At 37.7% G+C, this 19,177-nt stretch overlaps 1 protein-coding gene and 1 long non-coding RNA gene across 9 annotated transcripts in view; one reads left to right on the top strand and one right to left on the bottom strand.

Annotated features, from left to right (window-relative positions):
- Positions 1–14,758, bottom strand: part of SNCA (synuclein alpha) — a 111,824-nt gene extending 97,066 nt beyond the window's left edge. For 2 of the 8 annotated variants that reach the window (XM_025386300.1, XM_025386301.1), the window contains exons 1-3: positions 13,400–13,670; positions 11,986–12,131; positions 4,525–4,566 (exon numbers count right to left, since the gene is read on the bottom strand). In XM_025386300.1, coding sequence (XP_025242085.1) covers positions 4,525–4,566; positions 11,986–12,106 — 163 coding nt within the window. In that variant the 5' untranslated portion in view covers positions 12,107–12,131; positions 13,400–13,670. Of the gene's footprint in view, positions 1–4,524; positions 4,567–11,985; positions 12,132–12,565; positions 12,654–13,182; positions 13,671–14,558; positions 14,578–14,694 lie in introns of those variants that run through there. The other 6 variants (XM_025386302.1, XM_025386308.1, XM_025386303.1 and 3 more) reach the window with 5 other exon arrangements.
- On the top strand, positions 12,841–18,402 carry LOC112625091. Its single transcript, XR_003119518.1, has 4 exons — positions 12,841–13,174; positions 14,704–14,858; positions 17,750–17,808; positions 18,125–18,402. It is a non-coding gene; the product is annotated as an uncharacterized LOC112625091 (long non-coding RNA).
- Positions 18,403–19,177: the final 775 nt, after the last annotated feature.

Genomic DNA, 19,177 nt, shown 5'->3' with positions numbered 1-19,177 from the left:
AAAAAAAAAAAAAAAAAAAAAAAAGCTAACTTGCAGTAATTTTAATAGGAGCAAAGGAGCTGGACAGTATGAAAATGAAGAGGCTATTGAGCACCCTTAAAATTCGTTTTCACAAAACAAAATGTGATACGGTCATTCAGTAGGTTTATTACAATAAGTTAACATTTTTGAGAAGACAGTGTAAATAGTTTGAATTGAGTTTATAGGCAGAAATTTAATTTCATGTCAAAAATTTTCTTGTTCAGTGAAATAAGCCAGAAACAGAAAGGCAAACACAACATAATCTCACTCATGTGGAATCTAAAGAAAAAAAAAAAAGTTGGTATCATAGAAGCAGAGAGGAGAACAGTGGAGGAGAGTGGAGGATGGGGACACTCATCTAAGGAAATGAAGGCACATTTTCTTGATATGATTTGTACTCCCCAGATAAGCCTCAGTCTGAGAGGAGTTACACCATGTCAGCTCTTTCGTGCTAGTCACATGATTATTGTATAGGCTTCATCTCACAAGTTGAAGAAGCCAATAGTTAAATGGTGTGGACAAAGCAATTCATTTTCAAATAGACTATGTAAGTCACAGAAGCTAAGAGGCCTGTAAGGACAAGAGGCTTTCTCCTTAGTTCAGGCAATGTGGGGAAGCCTGACATAGCCACACAGCCCAAGACCAGAAAGGGTCCACAGTATTGTTGCTCCCTACTTGTCTTTTAGGCTAGAATTTTGTACAACTACCTACCAACTCCGTGCCATTTCTAAGGATATGGCTGATGTCTCCTTAAGAGTAAGAGCTATTTACAATTCAAAGTTCGATTTAAATGCCAGTGAAAAGCTGTACTGAAAATTTTATGTTTTAAAATATTTCTGAACTGTTGATCCTTTAAAAATAGTCAATTATGTGTTTCAAGTTGTCATTTTTTTCGTTTTCAAGGACGAGAATTGAAAATTTTGCTTCAAATGAACATTTTTTTGTTATAAAATCTCGAAGCAAGATTAAAAATAGGTTTTGAATTTTTTACAGATCCAGCCATAAATTTTATAATATCTAGCTAACCTTTTATAGATGTATAAATTTTAATCTAGTTTTAATGCAATACACTGCACAGTAAAATGTACTCTGCACATTATTATAATTTCACTCTTTTATTATAATAATAAATAAAATGGTTACATGACAAAATAACAGAGTATACAGGTAGCAATCATCGACACATTTAAAAACATTTCTGTAGAACTGGTTTCTCTAGTAGGGTCTCTGCTGACCTTGAACCTCTATTTTTCCCCCGAGGGCCTTCCACACTATTTCTCTACTCACTGACATTCCAAACTAACGGTGACAAAACAAAAGGAAAAGAGACATACTCATATTAGTACATTTTGAGTCTAGCAAATGGTATCTGTTTTTCAGCAACTGAGTTTTTTGAAATCAGGGATTCTACTTTATTTTTCTTTATATTATTTTATAGTAGATAAATAATTTAGAATATACTAAAATGAATTTAGTATCTCTCTCTAATGTCTGCATTAATATAAGTAATAGGTTTATATTTGACTTTAACTAAGTTAAAAATAAAAATCCAAAAAGGAAATGTGATACCAACTTTTAGAATAGATATAGCAAAATCTAATCTTTGACATTAAACAAAATTATAAAATTAAGAATATCTAGTTTTGAATTGTTATACAAATGATAGATTTAAAGAAAATAAATTTAAAACAACTTACTAAGGAAATTTAGATCATAACATGTTGAAAATTAGTTTTGTTCATTATGATGTAATAAATTTACAAGAATCAAAACCTTCAGAAAATCTCCAGTGTCAGAAATTTCTTTATACTACACTTGCATGAAAAATAAGTAACTTTATATCATAGTTTATTTTTAAAGTACCTTAAAAACATATCATTCAGTAAGTTTAATTAAATACATTTTCATATATGATGCATTAAGTTGATAACTGAAATAATTTCCTGAGATCAAAGAGCCAGGATTTAAGTTGGTGGATTTTTCATTGATATTATCTAACTAGGATAATTTGTTTTCCTTGAACTTTGTAGGTAGAAAGCTCCCAGCCCGTTTACTGAAGTCTATATTTCTCCCCCGCCCCCTTGAAAAGAAATCTAATGGGATGAATTTGGGGGAAATTGTTTATTTAATATTAGAAGTTAATATTAGGTACTATGTAATAGTTTCTTGTTTCCCTGCATTAAGACTTGTAACAAGAACAATTAACAATTAGTTAGCACTTAATATGTACCCATAGCAAACATTTTACATCAGGTAAAATATGCAAATTATTCTCTCTTTAACCACTGAAGTAATTGTCTTATTTCTTCTCATAATTAGACTTAAGAACTTTATATTAAATAAGCCTATTCAAAAAATTAATTGATTTATCTGATGTGGGAGAGGAATGATTATGATAGCAGCTGATTTATCCCAATGTGTTTCTCATAGCCATACTAGTTATGACAGTATTTTTGGTACTTCACTACTGCCAGGGTGGTTCATGGGTGTAATGGCTGTAAATATTGCCCAAGCTGAAATCACCATGTCGTTACTGCTTAGCAACATTTCCCATAGTTTTCTGTAGAACACTAGTTTCATTCAACCCTAGTAACTAATGGAGAAAGGTTTCAATAATCAAAAAGTTTGAATAACCTTGATTTTAACTATATAATGCAAATTTCTTTACTGTAGGACATCTCAGATTCCTTAATATACCAAAGAGAAAATAAAGTATGCAGAATCTCCCAACATAGTACAATGTTGAAAACTTAGGATCGTGGGCCACTGTCCTTCAGAAAACATTTTATAAAATGTTGTTTAATTGTACAAACTTCAGTCTCTCTCTCTCTCTCTCTCTCTCTCACACACACACACACACACAGAGAGAGAGAAAGAGAGAGAGACAGATGTGTTTACATTTTGGCATTCTGGAGAAGACTAAAAAAATGCAGTCATCTCCAGTCTCCATTAGATTAGGTGACAGTAGTAGTTGGGTTTTTTAAATTTTTACCACTGACTCCAAAACTTGGCCCATGGCTTGTCTGCTTTCTAAACCTCATGGGTTCTTCCTCAACTACTAAATGGAACACCATTCATCTAGATTGACCCTCTTCAGATAGTAGAGTCTCCACCTGTCTGCTATCTAGTTATTATTATAATAATGCTTCACAATATCATATTTATAGGAGGTCCCTAGAAGGCAACATAGTCCATTTACTTATCTAGTTCTCTGTTGAATTGCAACAGAGCCCATTAAAGATTAACTTCTAACAGAACTAGTTTCAAAGGAGTCTGCTTTATTTTTACACTCCCATTTTTAAATCAAAAATATTCATTTAAAAAATATTTTTCTCCGCCAGTTGTAAAAATTTTGCACAAGAAAGTTCACTATAAAGCAAGAAGTACACTTATAAATATATATATTGTTTGCTTTTTGTTTTCCAGATGCTTTGTGTACACTAATTCACTGAATTATTTTATAGATGAGGAAGCTAAATCATATACAGGTGAAGACTCTTGCAAAAACACCACACAGCTGGTAAGGAGTAAGCAGCAAGTTGAACCAAGAACTGACTCCTGTGTTTTTAGTCCTAACCACAAGCACTGTATTAAGATTCCCATATCATTTTTTTCGTTTCCATTTTAGAAGTCCTTGATAGGAACATTTTGTTTTTATAGGCACTATTGTGTTTAATGCTTTCTGATCATATAAATTATATTTCTGATTATATCTTTTGTTTCACCACATCTTCCAGGAAACGTGGAGTACTTACAACAGGAAACTTAATTACAGCAAGTCTGTGGGCTTTTAATTTGCTAAATTTTGGTTCCCCTTTGATTTTTCTATTTCTGGCACTCTCATCCTCATCTTCCTCATCATCTGATGATGATTATCATCATTTTCATCATTTTTGATATTTCTTGATTGTAGACCTAATTGACTTATTCAAATTCTTGGTAAATTTAGGCCAAATGAATTATATAATCAGAAATATGATAATTGCACAATAGTATCAGTACAAATAGCTATACCATAACAATACAAATATAAATACAATAAACAATTTACTGACTGTCCAAGGGTGTTTCCTGAAACGTACTCTGAATTATCAAAGAAATATTATAATCAATATAACTTAAGGTCAAAATATTTTATCGTAATCAACAGAAATTTTACTCTATTTTTTAAAAAAATAATGGCTATTTCACATTGTATTTTTGTCAGCAGTTTGTCAATACATTTTTGGTCAGAATATCTGAATGCCCAATTACTATAAATTAAACATAGCTTATCAATTCAAAGCCATCATTATTCTTGGCAAGTAACTATATTTTTTATTTATTTATAATCGATATTTACCTATTTAAAAATACTTTATAAATAATTCAGTTTGAATAAGACTGATATGCTCTTAGAATGCTCAGCGATTGTTTTATAGTGTCATTCGGAATGCTGAATACTGGGCCACACTAATCACTAGATATTTTATCGTCTTTGGATCTAAGCCCAGTGGAGCTTACCTGTTGCCACACCGTGCACCACTCCCTCCTTGGTTTTGGAGCCTACAAAAACGAACACATTCAAGACATAAGTCTCAAACTAGCCTTAAATTGCTGATTAGCTAGTTTTCAATACAACTAATTTAAAAACTCAGTCTTCAGAAGTCTATAGATTATTACATCTTCAGGGGAAAAATATATATATATGTGTGTGTATATATATATATCCTAAAACTAAAAGAAGGAACTCCAGTAACCACCACAATAAATAGAAGAAAGCCAAGCTAACAGGAGGTCATCTCCAATTAAGATTTTAGCACAAAATAATAACTTTATCCCCTTTGTTCCCACATCACATACGAACTTACAGAGGAGAAAAAAGAATGAGATTACACTGGGGCTTGGTGAGAAGATAATTTTGAAATCAGAGCTGTAGAAGCTTTTTTCTTTTCTCTCCCTCTCTCTCTCTCTTTTTTTTTTTTTTTTTTTTTTTTTTTTTTTTTTTTTTTTTTTTTTTTAAGACGGAGTCTCGCGCTGTCGCCCAGGCTGGAGCGCAGTGGCCAGATCTCGGCTCACTTCAAGCTCCGCCTCCTGGGTTCACGCCATTCTCCTGCCTCAGCCTCCCACCACCACGCCCAGCTAATTTTTTATATTTTTAGTAGAGACGGGGGTTTCACCATGTTAGCCAGGATGGTCTCGATCTCCTGACCTCGTGATCTGCCCGCTTTGGCCTCCCAAAGTGCTGTGATTACAGACTTGAGCCACTCTGCCCGGCCAGAAGCTTTAAAAATACAGCACTAGAGACAAATGAGTCAACTCATGAAACAAAAGCAAAGAGGGATGGATAGTAGGCTTTAACACGTGCTGAACACCCATTATGTAAAAAACACTTTACATATATCTTATTTAATCTTCACAACATCCATTGAATGTAGTTATATTATGCCCATTTAAAATATCTGATGAAATTAAAAATCCGAGTTAAGCAATTTGTCTAACATTACACATGTAATAATAGGCTATAAGCACATTCAAACTAGGGTTTCTACACAGGATCAGAATTTCTTCCAAACCTGGACCATTACTAAACTTGTATACAAATAATTATTATGTGTATTATTAAAATTATGCTTGTTAAAAATTTTATTCATATCGTCTCTAATGTTGGATTTTTCAGTGTAATTCACACTGTAGATAATTTATGGAATAGGCATGATTTTTATGTTTTACAGAATTGTCATACTCCTTTTTAAGTTTGGATCAGTTTACAAAATGTTACCATTTGCACTTTAATGTCATGATATACTGAGAGTGTACTTAACATAAGGTGCATTTTTCAGCATCACTTCCTCTGGGACACCTTCACTCTTTATCACAACCTCTTTCCCCATTTATATGGATACCTCCACCTTCAATACATTCCTCTGACTGCATATCTAGAGTCTCCTGAATTGCAGCAGTGACAACATCCTCAGGGGTGGCTACTTCTTATATAAATCAACTTATGTTTGGTTCAAATTTTACTTCCAGCTTGTTTCGCTTCCTTTCTTTGCTGCTCTTTCACCTTTACTGGTCAATTTCCTCTTTTGATTGTGCATTTTTGTGAAGCATCACATGGGCTCACCACTGGAAGACAAAGTGGCTACACAACTACGGGCATTGCTGTCTGTATGAACTGCATAACACATGTGAAGCGAACAATCACCAAAAAGCTTTGAAAGAAGTGCTGTGGTTTTGTCACTGATTATAATGGGTTTCTGTTATTTATGTAATGATTTGAAGGCTGAAGAGTTAGCAGCAAAGTTTGTACTTTATGCAATTACTTTCAGTATACTGTGGTAACAGAAATTTGAATTGTGTTGTTAGGGGTTGGTGTTATTTAACTAACCGTGGTAACTGGAATTTGTGTGTGCTGAAACTATGCAGAGTGAGAACAGCTGGTATTTAAGAGAATAGATCTCAATCTCTATCTCTCATCCTCACCCCCTGCACCCCATGTTGTCTTAAAAATGACTAGTAGTAAGAAATGTCTAACAGCTGGTCTGTGGTCTTTCTTCTCTGCCTCAGCAGTATCTAAGAATTTGACCTTTGGTTAAATGATGAAATGTATTCTGAATCAAAGACAATAAGATAGAAGTAGAGAGTAGAATTATGATTATTAGAGGCTGACAAGGGTAAGAGGGAGGGGAGGATACGGAGAGGTTGGTTAAGGAATATGAAATTGCAGCCAAATATGAAGAATAAGTTCTAGCATTCTGTAGTACTGTAAGGTTATATACTTAACGATAGTTTATTGCATGTGTTCAAAAATCTAGAAGAGAGAATTTTTCATTTTTAATGTTCCCACCACAAAGGAATGGTAAATGTCCCAGGTAATGGATATGTTAATTACCCTGATTTGATTATCACACGTTGTATACATGTATGGAAATATAATTCTGGATCCCACAGTTATATACAATTATCACATGTTCACTAAAAATAAAAGAAAAATTGAAAGTAGGGTAGCATATGACCCAGCAATCCCTCTTCTGGGTGTAAATCCACAAGAAAAGATTTCAGCATATCTGCACCCCCAAGGGCCCAACACAGTGGCTCTTGCTTGGAATCCCAGTGCTTTGGGAGGCTGAGGCAGGAAGATCACTTATAAATATATAAGGAATTTTAAAAACACTAAAACTAGTATTTGTTTAGCAAACTATAAAACATTAAAAATTAAAGTGTTTTATTTCTTTGTAAAAAACTTATCAAGAGTAATATAAATAGTGTTTGTCTTCTCATTGTATTACTTTCTATATGGAGTGGACATGTTTTTTATATTTTACAGAATTGTCATACTCTATTTTAAATTTGAATTAGGAGTTTGAGACCAGTCCGGGAAACACAGTGAGATGCTATCTCTACGAAAAATATTAAAAATTAGCCAGGCATGGTGATGCATGCCTGTAGTCCCAGCTACTTGGGAGGCCGAGGCAGGAGGATCTCTTGAGCCTAGAAGTTTGAGGTTACAGTGAGCTATAATCACACCACTCCATTGCAGCCTGGGTGACAGCAAGACCTTATCTCCAAAAAAGAAAAAAAAAGAAAAACACAATAGCCACAACTAAAGTGTTTGCCAATAGATAGGTAGGTAAAAAGACTGTGGTACATAGATACAATGGAATATCCGTCAGCCCTAAAAAGAATAAGATCCTACCATTTACAACATGGATGAACTCAGACAACATTATGCTAAGTGAAATAAGCCAAACACAGAAAGAAAGATATCACATCATCTCACATATATGTGGAAGCTTGAAACAAAATTCAAATGTACAAACACTAAGTAAAAAACAGGGTTAATAGGGGTGGAAAAGTAGATAGAAAAGAGGGAGATATAGGCCAGAGGATCCAAGCAAGTAGCAGATGTATAGGATGAACAAGTGTACAGATCTAATGTATGAGGACTATAGGTGATAAAATTGTACTATATTTGAGATTCATGCTAAATAAGTGGATTTTAGCTGCCCTTGCCACAAAAGCAACAAAAAAGGTAACTATGGGAGATTATGAATATATTAACTTTCTTCAATACAGTAATTTTTAGTGTCTAATATATCCCATAACATCATGTTGTATACCCTAAATATACACAATTAAATTTATTTTTAAAAAAGAATGCCACTAGGCCTGGCGTGGTGGCTCATGCCTGTAATCCCAGCACTTTGGGAGGCTGAGGTGGCGGGATCACGAGGTCAGGAGTTCGAGACCATCCTGGCTAACATGGTGAAAGCCTGTCTCTACTAAAAATACAAAAATTAGCCGGGTGTGGTGGCACATGCCTGTAATCCCAGCTACTCAGGAGGCTGAGTCAGGAGAATCACTTGAACCCAGGAGGCGGGGGTTACAGTAAGCTGAGATCACGCCACTGCACTCCAGCCTGGAGTGAGGTGACAGATGAGACCCTATCTCAGGGGGGGAAAAAAAAAAAAAAAAGAATGCTACTAAAACACACCATTAGAATTTATAATTAATTATTTTTTATAAATATGCAACATAGTTTATATTTTTGTAGTGTAACCCCAAACAAAGAGATATGTATATACCTTAAATAAAGAGATAAATGAGAGTCCTCATAAGGTTACCATGTATCAAACCAATCAGCTGTTCTTTGAGGTCATAATTATTTACCAATAAACTGTAATTGATGGTTAGCCTTTAATTTATGAGTAATCTGTAATTGATAACATACAGCTACAAAATAGGTGCCAAGTAGTTATGTGACTAGCAAGATATAAATGCTGTAGGGACACCAGAGCTGATGGCTTCCCTGAGCAGAAATGTCCCCCACCAACCACATCTTGTCTTCCCAACCTCAAAAGAGCACAGAGTGGAGAAGAAGGTCAGAAGTAACACCTGTGAGTTTTAAGAATCCAGCTATCCCTGTTGTGCATGCTATGTTGACTTTGTCAGCTTAGTGAGGTGAAGCACATTTTGACTTGAGAATTTGCTGTCAATTTCACTGATGGCCCCTGCTGCTTATTGAACAGAGTGGCATTGGAAGAGACTCCAAGATCATTATTTTCTTGCATTTATTGCATTTATATTACTTAGCATTATATCATTAAATCTTTCTGCTTTTGAATTTAGGTCTAATTAATTTGAGTCATTTGAAGAAATTTTTGTATATTAAACTGAAGTACTTTGATTGAAAATTTGTGTACACAGATAACAAAAATGGAAGGAAAAAGACCCACAAAAATAACACTGATCATTAAGGTAGTTCTGCAATGAGTTAAAAAGTAGTTGTCAAAAGTATATTCTTACATACTTTTGAGATTGATGAGATTGAGATTACTTTTCTTATGAGGCTTCTACCAAACATCTTCAGCCATAGTGAAATTATAAAATGGTCTTTGGTCACCTCCAATCTTTCAAACTTGTTATGTAATGAAGGACAAAAGAATAAATAGAAAATATGTTGGTAAAGTAATTATTCCGTTGGAGATTTTATTTGATAATAATAACCATGATTCCTATATATAAAAGTGTGCTCAATTATTCATATGTCCTGTTTATTATGACATTCTTACAAAAACCAGAAGGTCGTTGCAGTTTTCTAAATCATATTTTTTATTAATCAGGGAAGCGATGCTCAGAGATGTTAAGCACACTTCCCCAAGACCCTAAAGGTAATAAGTGATGTAGCCTCGAACTAAAACTTTGGTTTGTGTGATTAGAGCATGTTCTTTCCACTCTATCAGTAGTCAGCAAACTACAACCTACAAGACAATTCCAGCCCACCACCTGTTTTGATAAATGAAGTTTTATTGGAACACAGCCACACTAGCTATTGTTTATGACTACTTTCACACTTCAACAGCAGAATTGAGACATAGATTTCCTTTTTTTTTTTTTTTTTTTTTTTTAAGACAGGGTCGCATTCTGCCACCCAGGCTGGAGTGCAGTGGCTTGATCTCAGCTCACTGCAACCTCTGCAGCTAGCTGTATGGTTCAAGCCATCCTCCCACCTCAGCCTCCTGGGTAGCTGGCAATACAGGTGCATGCTACCATATCCGGCTAATTTTTGCATTGTTTGTAGACACAGGGTTTCACCGTGTAGCCCAGGCTGGTCTCAAACCCCTGGGCTCAAGTGATCCACCAGCCTTGAGCTCTCAAAGTTCTGGGATTAAAGACCTGAGCCATGGCACCTGGCCAAGACATAGATCTCATGGCTTAAAATATGTGCTATCTGATTCCTTACCAAAAAATTTTGCCAACCCCTGGATTACACTATTGTGTCTTTGCATGGTCATTTTTTATCTTAAATACTGTGTATGTGTATAAGTTCAACTCTCAATTAGAACTCAGAATGCAACCAATAAATAATTTATAGAATGTGCTATGTGTTAAATGTCATGAGAGACATTGAAAATGATTTCAATGAACAGGTATAAAGTAACTGAAGTCAAAGAAACTTGTACTTGCAAAACTTGGAAATCTGAGGACAAATGGAAAGATGGATAAACTGCATGTCACTGATTCAGTATTCCAAATTCCATATAAAAAGGTATGATTCATACTTCATAAAATATTTAAAATTAACTCATACATTTTTTCCTCTTGTAACACTCTATTTTAATGACTTTCTGAAAATATGTTTTAAGGTAGAAAAAAGTAATTTCACTGAAGATTTGTGGGAAGATTAAGTCAACATAAGAAAAGTCTAAATAATGAGGCAGTGGCACATGCCTATAATCCTGGCTACTCAGGAGGCTGAGGTGGGAGCATGACTTGAGCCCAGGAATTCAAGGCTGCAGTGAGCTATGATAGCATCACTGCAGTTCAGCCTGGGCGACAGAGCAAGACCCTGACTCTAAAAATTGAAAATAGAAAACAGAAAAAAAAAATGTGTTGTGAAATTTGATGAGACGCATTCATATAACTCATTCCAAATATAAAATTTTCCCCACTGATCTATCTTGAAGAGATAGTGTAGCTTTCTTTCGCTTTGCAGACATAGACGGAGCACGTGTTTCAGCTAGGCAACTCAATGTGCTCATCCTCCACCTGACGGTTCATCCTGTGACTCTAACTGCTTATAGTTGCCACCAGAGAATGTGAAAAAGCTCAGAGGAGAAAGAAGAGAGGAAGAATGGGCAATGTGTCTATGTTGAGTGTGTGTGTGTGTCTGTGTCTATGCCTGTGGATGAGAGCGTGTGTGTCTATTCTTTTCCAAAGAATTCAAAGTGGTTTGTAAAATAACATGCAATTGAACACAATTCAAGATACAGAAAAGAGAGTCAGAGCTTGGCTGTATACCCCAAGGTGGAACTTTAGGAACAAGTAGGTAATAAGCATCAATTTCTTTATTCTTTCAGTATGTTTGTCATTTGATGGATGAACTGTATAAATGTTTCTGAGAGGTCAGTAGCAGCCCTCAAGCACTTTTCTCTGTCCTCAGTGTTCACAGAGACCAAACGATCACATGAAGTAACTCTACCAAAGACTAATCTGTTGTTTCCATTTTAGGGCCACAAATAGGTCTCTTTATACACAGCACAGGGGCATATCAAAGTCATATTTTTAAAATCAGAATGGGTTAAAATTGACAAACATTATTCATGATGGTAAAAGAAATCACAGACCCAGCAATGATTTTGATTCTTAAGAATATTCTTGATTTTTTAAAAAGACAATGTATTTTTAAAACTGTTCTCTGAAATGTAATTATGTAGGCACAGAAGCATTCATTTTTCAAAAGTCCTAAATGTTAGGGCAAAATTAAAAATATCGAAAAGGAAACAGCCGCATTTTTTACTATTAGCTCAAATACACACATTCACATTCACCTACCTACATATACTTTGACTCAGTCCACCCTTTTGACAAGCAATGATGCAAAAATGGATCAAGAGAGAGAACTACCAGCATTTAGAGTATTGATTATCCTAACCCATCAGTCATGAACCAACACCAAAGTGACATTTGGGGTTTACCTACCTACATAGAGAACACCCTCTTTTGTCTTTCCTGCTGCTTCTGCCACACCCTGTTTGGTTTTCTCAGCAGCAGCCACAACTCCCTCCTTGGCCTTTGAAAGTCCTTTCATGAATACATCCATGGCTAATGAATTCCTTTACACCACACTGGAGAACATAAAATACACTTTGAATGAAAACTTTTGGGGGGAAATAAACAAAAAACACTGAAAAATCATGAGAAACCCTCCAAAGTGTGAGACTCTTTTAAGTGTACACTCATTTAACCATTGGACAAAGCAGACATTTTTAGCTCTGGCATTAAAAATTTAGCATCTCCCATCCATCTTGGCTAGTAAAAGTCTAGCCACCTAACCATGGATTAGGATGAATCCTCTGAGTTGTTAATACTGCATTTCAGAAGTGGAGTTGCATGAAAAGAGTCACTCCTGTTTTAACTTCCCGGGGTCTAAAGGGTAACAGTGTGAGTTAGAAGCATGGAAGCTGGAGGCTTAGGGTCAGGGGCATCCTTAACATGAATCCCAGAAGAAGGCTAACAGGTTGATGGTGGAGAGGCGTAGGCAAGAGAACTAACTACTCACTCTGGGTGTGGTTCAACCTCAGGCAAACAGCGAGCCCAAGGGTGCTGGTTCTAATACATCCGAGCATCCACCCCCGCCCTCAGCTATCTACCCTGAGCAGGCGGCGCTCACACTCGCGGGCCGTCTCTAACCCTGCGCCAGCCACCCGAGGGGGCGTTCTCAGCATCCACCCTAGCGGACCCCGCGCCAGCACTTGTTAACCCTTTACCACCTGTTGACTTGGCCTCCCTGCACTTCCATTTCATTATTTGCCAAACGCAGCTTGCTTACTTTACAGAGAAAAACCAAGAGAGCGGGCAGACGGATTTCAGGTAAGAGAGAAATAAAAGTTGGATGCTCACGCTCCAGGGAGCATCCTCGCGTTTCCCGGGGAAAAGCGGATCTCGGAGACGCATCCTAATCTCTCAGCCCTTGGGGAGAAGCCCTTGACAGGACGAAAGCCAGGTCAAGTCTCTTTCCTTAGGCTCCCCAAAGGGACAAGTACTCACCTCCCAGAGACCTGACACAGCAGGTCCTCACCGCAGCACCACCCCCTCCTGGTGCCCACGACCATTCCTCTCCCACCCGGCTTTCTCCAGGATTTCCAAAGACGCCCGTTTAGATCCACAGGTACTTACCTGTGTCCCTCTGCTTCTCCACAACTCCGATTCCTCCCCACCTCTCTTTTTTTTAAAAAAAAATTAAACAATTCCCAAATAATATTTAATAGGGAAGAAGGAGGAAAAGGAGCGCACAGGAAGGGCGGAGGCGGCACCGGGAGGGGGACGGTCCCCAGAGGAGGCCGCTGTGAGCCGGCGACGGGAGGCTGGGGGCGTGGGAGGCAAACCCGCTAACCTGTCGTCGAATGGCCACTCCCAGTTCTCCGCTCACGAGGATGGAGAAAAAGGCAGAAGGTTTGAAGGGAAGGCGTGAGGGAGCGCTCAGGACGCTCTCGGAGGGGCCGGGCCGGGGTCTGCGCTGCAGCCCGCAAGCACCTCACTCCCGCGTCGCGGCGCTCGGTCGCTCGCCCCCTCTCTCGGGCCCCTTCTGGTCGTCGCCGTCCTCCTCCTCCTCGTCCTCCTCCTTCTCCTTCTCCTCGGCTCTCCGCCCCCACCGCTGATTTGTCAGCGCCTCTCCCCGCCCCTCTCCCAGCGCTCGCTGCTTTCCCTGCAGCGTGCTCTTCGTTCCCTATCTCGGATGGGGATGGGGCAGGGGGCGCAGCGTGAACCACCAATTCCAGCCGCCTGCCTGGCCGCGCAAGGCGGGAAAGTGGGGGCGCTTTTGCGCCTCACCTCAAGTTCAGGGTCACGGGCACTCTTGTGGCGACTGGGAGCGGTTGGGCTTGGGCTGACGCCTCTCCCTCTTTCCCATTCCCCTCCCTTCCTGTCCCCGCCTTTCCTCGGGGTCCTCCCTGGGACCACCCCCTACCCCTCGTCAGAGTCGACCTGGGAGAGCCAAGGGCCTGAGGGTCGACCACCCAGAGCAGAGCCCATCCTTTGGGGAGCTGCTGGAGGAGACAGGCAGCGCAGGGAGGTGGCTCACACCGCACCGCCGAGAGCACTTTGCCCTCGCATCGCTGACATTTAATTACGGTCACAGGCTACGTTAAGGGTCGCTTTAGTTCAAATATCCTCAAGATTTTCGTTTGCTCTTAATCCAGGTCGAGCTCGAAAGGGTCCCGCGGGTGAATCGGAGACTACTAAGGAAGAGTTACAGGTTGAGGAGGCAGGAGGAGGCTCAGCAAATCCTCTTCCCACCCCACTATCACCATTTTCCTTTCCACCAATCAGCGCCTGCCAGACGCTGATTTTCCCATCAGCGGAACAAGGAATAAATATTCCCCAGCCGTCTAAAACAAGCGGTCCTAAGGCTTTTCGCTCTAGAAATGGGACTTACTTTGCAGACCTAAGTGCATGGTCTGGTAGACAAATCCAGCGTGATTCACCCTACCAGACCATCATATCCAATTTCTTTTTCAGCCCCTTCTGAAAGGGAGATGCTACACGCCACTCACCTTTCTGACTTCTAATTCTTGTTGCCCTCAGAATTGACATCCCCTTTTCTCTCCCCCGACCCACCACATGCACAGACACACAGACGTACACACGCGAACCTCAAGACAATTTTTGCATCGCTTAACACATTTTCACCTCTTTCAGAACTGGAAGACAGCTATTCCTGGATCACACCAGAATGGAGAAGCAAGCTCCTCCCACTAGCAGAAAGCCTTTGCTTTCTGTGCCTGGATTGAGAAGATTAGTTAAGCACGGGTGGAGGCCGGCGGGGGAGGGGGGGACAACAGCTCGTTTTTGCTGTGTTTTTTAAAAATTGTTTTTATATTTGTAGCTAATGCTTTGTCTGATTCTTGCACTCATTTGGATTCCGAAATTTGAGTAAAATCAAATGTAAACATACAAAATAACTTTAAAACCACAAGGAATAGGAAACAAATGATTATACAGGAAAGACATATAGAAGATAATGCCTATGTGTTCAGTGGAAAATAGAAAAACATGAAAGTAAGATTACAAATTTTTATTACTTAAACTCTTCCTTGAACTATTGGTCTGCCCTTTGGAAAAACAGACTTTCCATAACGCAGTAGCTCATATTAATAGTTTGTGTTTGCTTAGGACCAGAGCAAGAAGGTTGGACTTGGGAGCTAGTTTGTTGTCTGGCTTGGAGACCTTGAACAAGTTATGCTCTCCTTCTGTTTCCAGTTTTATTTTTTGTAAATGACGAGATGAACTCAGGTGATCGCCCTATATTCAACTTTTTATTATGGGAAATATTCAAACATACGCAAAAGTAGAAAGAATAAAGGACTCCCATGTGAATATCACCCAACTTTTACATTTTTTCTATGCATGGCATATCATGTCTCATTCATAAGTCCACTCACTTTATCACTACCAATCCTCCCTATTTTTTTCACAAAATTCAAGCTTTATATACATCTTTTCAACTGTAAACATTCAGTATGCATCCACAAAATTTAAGAACTGTTTAAAAATAACCACAATGTCATTAGACGATTCTTTTAAATTTCAGTGTAATTTACACCTAGTGAAATGCTCAGATGTTGTGTCCCTTTAAATCAGTTTTGAAAAAACCATGCATTGGTGTAACCCACACTATTTTGAAGACACAGGACATTTTAATCACTCCAGACAGTTACCTTGCACCCTTCATGTGCACATTCTAGAATGTCATAAAAATCTAATCACGTAGTATAAACTTTTTTATATCTGTCTGACTTCTTTTACTCAGCATAGTATTTGTGAGGTGATTCATGTCATTGCATGAATCGGTGGTTTGTTTTTTATTGCTTTTTGTTGTTTCTTTTTATTACTGTTAATAGTGTAAGTTTTCCATTGTGTCTTATTACAACTAGTACTTCAATAGGCTATTACAACAATTATTTAATATATTATTTCATATGACGTTTTTATAGTATAACAGTGACCTCTTTGAGACCTGGTGCTTTGAGTCAAATAGGTAAATAAAATGAGATATTTTAGGTCTCATTACCAGACCAATGTGTGATAATTATTTTTCGACAGTTGCATTTCTTATAACATTTGACATGATTCTACACTTTTATATGGTAATTTGTTAGTACTTTCGCAAAGGACTAATGTACTATGTTATTTAGTCATAACAAGCAGATAAATTACATTTTATGTAGCTTTTACAGACAGAGAACCTGAGCTCCAAGAGCTTTGGTGATAGGCTGAGATCATCTAGCTTTTTTAAGTGGCAGAACTGTGACAATTTAGCAGAAACTGTTACAGAAGGCACAATTGTCTCCTGAATTAGCGATTTCTGTCTGAAGCCTCACAGATTGGGTGTGGTAAAGGGTGAGAATGAAAAGGGTAGAATCCAGCTGTGTTAGAAATAGCCTTCAAATTTGGATGTGACAATGGAAATCAAGATGAACTTATGTTATTATAAAACAGTTCATTCATATTTAAAGTTTTGCCTTTTGTATACTGGTATTTCTTAATAGGGGGAGACGCTTTCTCACTACCCACAAAAAAAAGAAAACTGTAAACTAATTTCATTGTCATTTTGAACTACAACTATATGTTTAACTTTTTTCACTCCTCAAAATGCCTTGAACACAGTAAACATCCAATGAACTTTTAATTACAAGTAATATTGATAGTGATACTGCATATGTTCTAGATCTGTGTTCTTAAGGAGGCAAAGCTGCTCAAGTTCAAAGAAGGGAACTAGAAGTTAAAATAAAGATTTTTTTATTTTTGTTTTCATTATTGATGTACGGCATTGTCTTCAGTAAATCTTTAGCCTCTCTGAATATAATGTTAAACTAACTGAATGGCTTGTACCCCATAAGAAATATGAAGTAATAACGTACTTGGAAGCATTACTAGCATGCATGTTCTCTTCATAACTACCATATTCAAGTTTGGTTTTCTCTTTGCTAAGTGAGATATAAATATTTTACCACACCTTAATACGATTGTTTTATCTGGATTTAATTCATTAATTTTGCTATAGATTAACATTCTGTGAAATATATGCTTAACCTAGACTTTGTCTAACCCCCATAGAACAACTGAATTTTTAGGTATGGTATGTGGTAAACTTGTGCTATAGCAAAGACAGCAGAGTAGAATGGCATGAAAATAAAGACGCTGCCTACTAACAAATGATTAAAGAGAGGTCTGATTGAATGTGTTTAAGTGAAGACAATACAATCTTTACTGTGTTTGGATAATATTCCATATTTGTTGTGAACACAAGGGATGATGTAATGTTGATGCTGGAGCCACCTGCTTCTTATTCTCTATCTGCACCTTCCTCTCACCTTCTGTAAACGTGTGAGAGAGATGAGGTAGTGAGATCTCGGTAGGCTTCTCCTGTAATTTCACAGTGGGTACAGTAGAGAAAGCCTAATGAGTACTATTGGGAGAGCATTATGTATGATTTTGGAAAGAGGGTGAGTGTGAGATGGGGGAATAAGGTTACTCTGAAGAAATATGAAGAGCAATGAAGGAGCACAGTGTTCAGATTCTCTAATTTGACCCCATGGCCAACTTCATATTGTTTCCACTAGATATCATTTTAAATATTCCTGTGGTTTTGTGGTCCTAAGAATATGAAAGAATACAAGATGTTAAAGCCAGATAGAAAAGACATTTAAATATTTCAAAATCTAACAAGTTCAAATGACTTTAGTATTAGAAAGAAAAAACACATTAATGAGCCCAAGAAATACATTCAACTCTGCAACTCTGGTGAGCGTGATAGACTTCTAAGAGTAAATGTACTAGATACAACCTAAATTCAGGGACTTATCAAAGCTCTACTACTCATTAGCAGTGACTCAGAGCAAGTATCTACAACCTGTCTAATCTCTAGTTTTCTCATTTAAAATGAGAATGATATTTTACTTGTCTTGTTTGATTGTGGTAAGGAATGAATAATGTGGTTCATAGCAAAGAGCCAGGCAGAGTGGAAGCTCTCAGTACAAGTGGCTATTGTTATTATCTAGTCTTTATGTTTTGGGTGTCCTAGGACACGCCTCTTTTTTTTTTTTTTTTTCCATTGCAGTAGATTTCCACCTATGCCCGTCCTCCACAGTCTCCCATCCCACCAGCAACACACATGAGATATCTGATGCCTTCCCATCAATAACTCTCACTTAGTATAGCAAAAAATTTCCAACCAGGGATGGAAATTGTGGAGAGATAGAGTGGGAAAGGTCAAGGAGCATTGATAGGGGTCATTAATTAAAAAATCTACCAAACATCTCTTTTCTCTCCCTAATGTGTGAGTTACAATAACATCACTCAAAGCAGTTTGCAGCCACAGCTTGAAGAAATACAGTAACAACGACAGAATTAACATTCACTATCTTTACTAACATTTTTATGTTCTTAAATCTGGTTTCTTTCAAAAGACTTTGGCATAGTCCTGTATGAATTATGTGGATTTGCCAAGAGAAAAAAATAAAATGATACAACAAATAGTGTTCCAAGTTTGACAGACCCTTTGTGTCAGTGGCTCTGAAAGGCTTCAGAATGAATATCCAATTCAGAATCAGTCTCTAATATTTCAGATGAGTGAAGAATCAACAGACTGAACAGCATTATTAACAGAAAATAAATGAATTTTTTAAAATATAAGGGAATCTTATAATGTTTCTTATAATGTTTTGTGTGTTGTTTTGAACTGAAGTTATAATACTGTTAAAAGAATATACAGCAAATAAATATGTTCCTTACAATATCCAAAATATCCAGGAATCTAATACATTTTCCTTTCTAGATAATTTGAGAATATAAAGTGACGTTTAAGAAAATTTTGAGGTCGGGCAAGTGGCTCACGCCTGTAATCCCAGCACTTTGGGAGGCTGAAGTGGGCAGACTACCTGAGGGTCAGGAGTTCAAGACCAGTCTGGCCAAGATGGTGAAACCCCATCTCTACTAAAAATACAAAAATCAGCTGGATATGGTGGAATGTGCCTGTAATCCCAGCTACTTGGGAGGCTGAGGCAGGAGAATTGCTGGAACCCAGGAGGCGGAGGCTGCAGTGAGCAGAGATCGCACTACTGCACTCAAGCCTGGGTGACAGAGTAAGACTCCGTCTTAGCGCAGGGGGTGG

This window comes from Theropithecus gelada, chromosome 5 (assembly GCF_003255815.1).
Source record: "Theropithecus gelada isolate Dixy chromosome 5, Tgel_1.0, whole genome shotgun sequence".
NCBI classification, from domain to species: Eukaryota; Metazoa; Chordata; class Mammalia; order Primates; family Cercopithecidae; genus Theropithecus; species Theropithecus gelada.
This window is presented reverse-complemented; position numbering and strand designations above follow the sequence as displayed.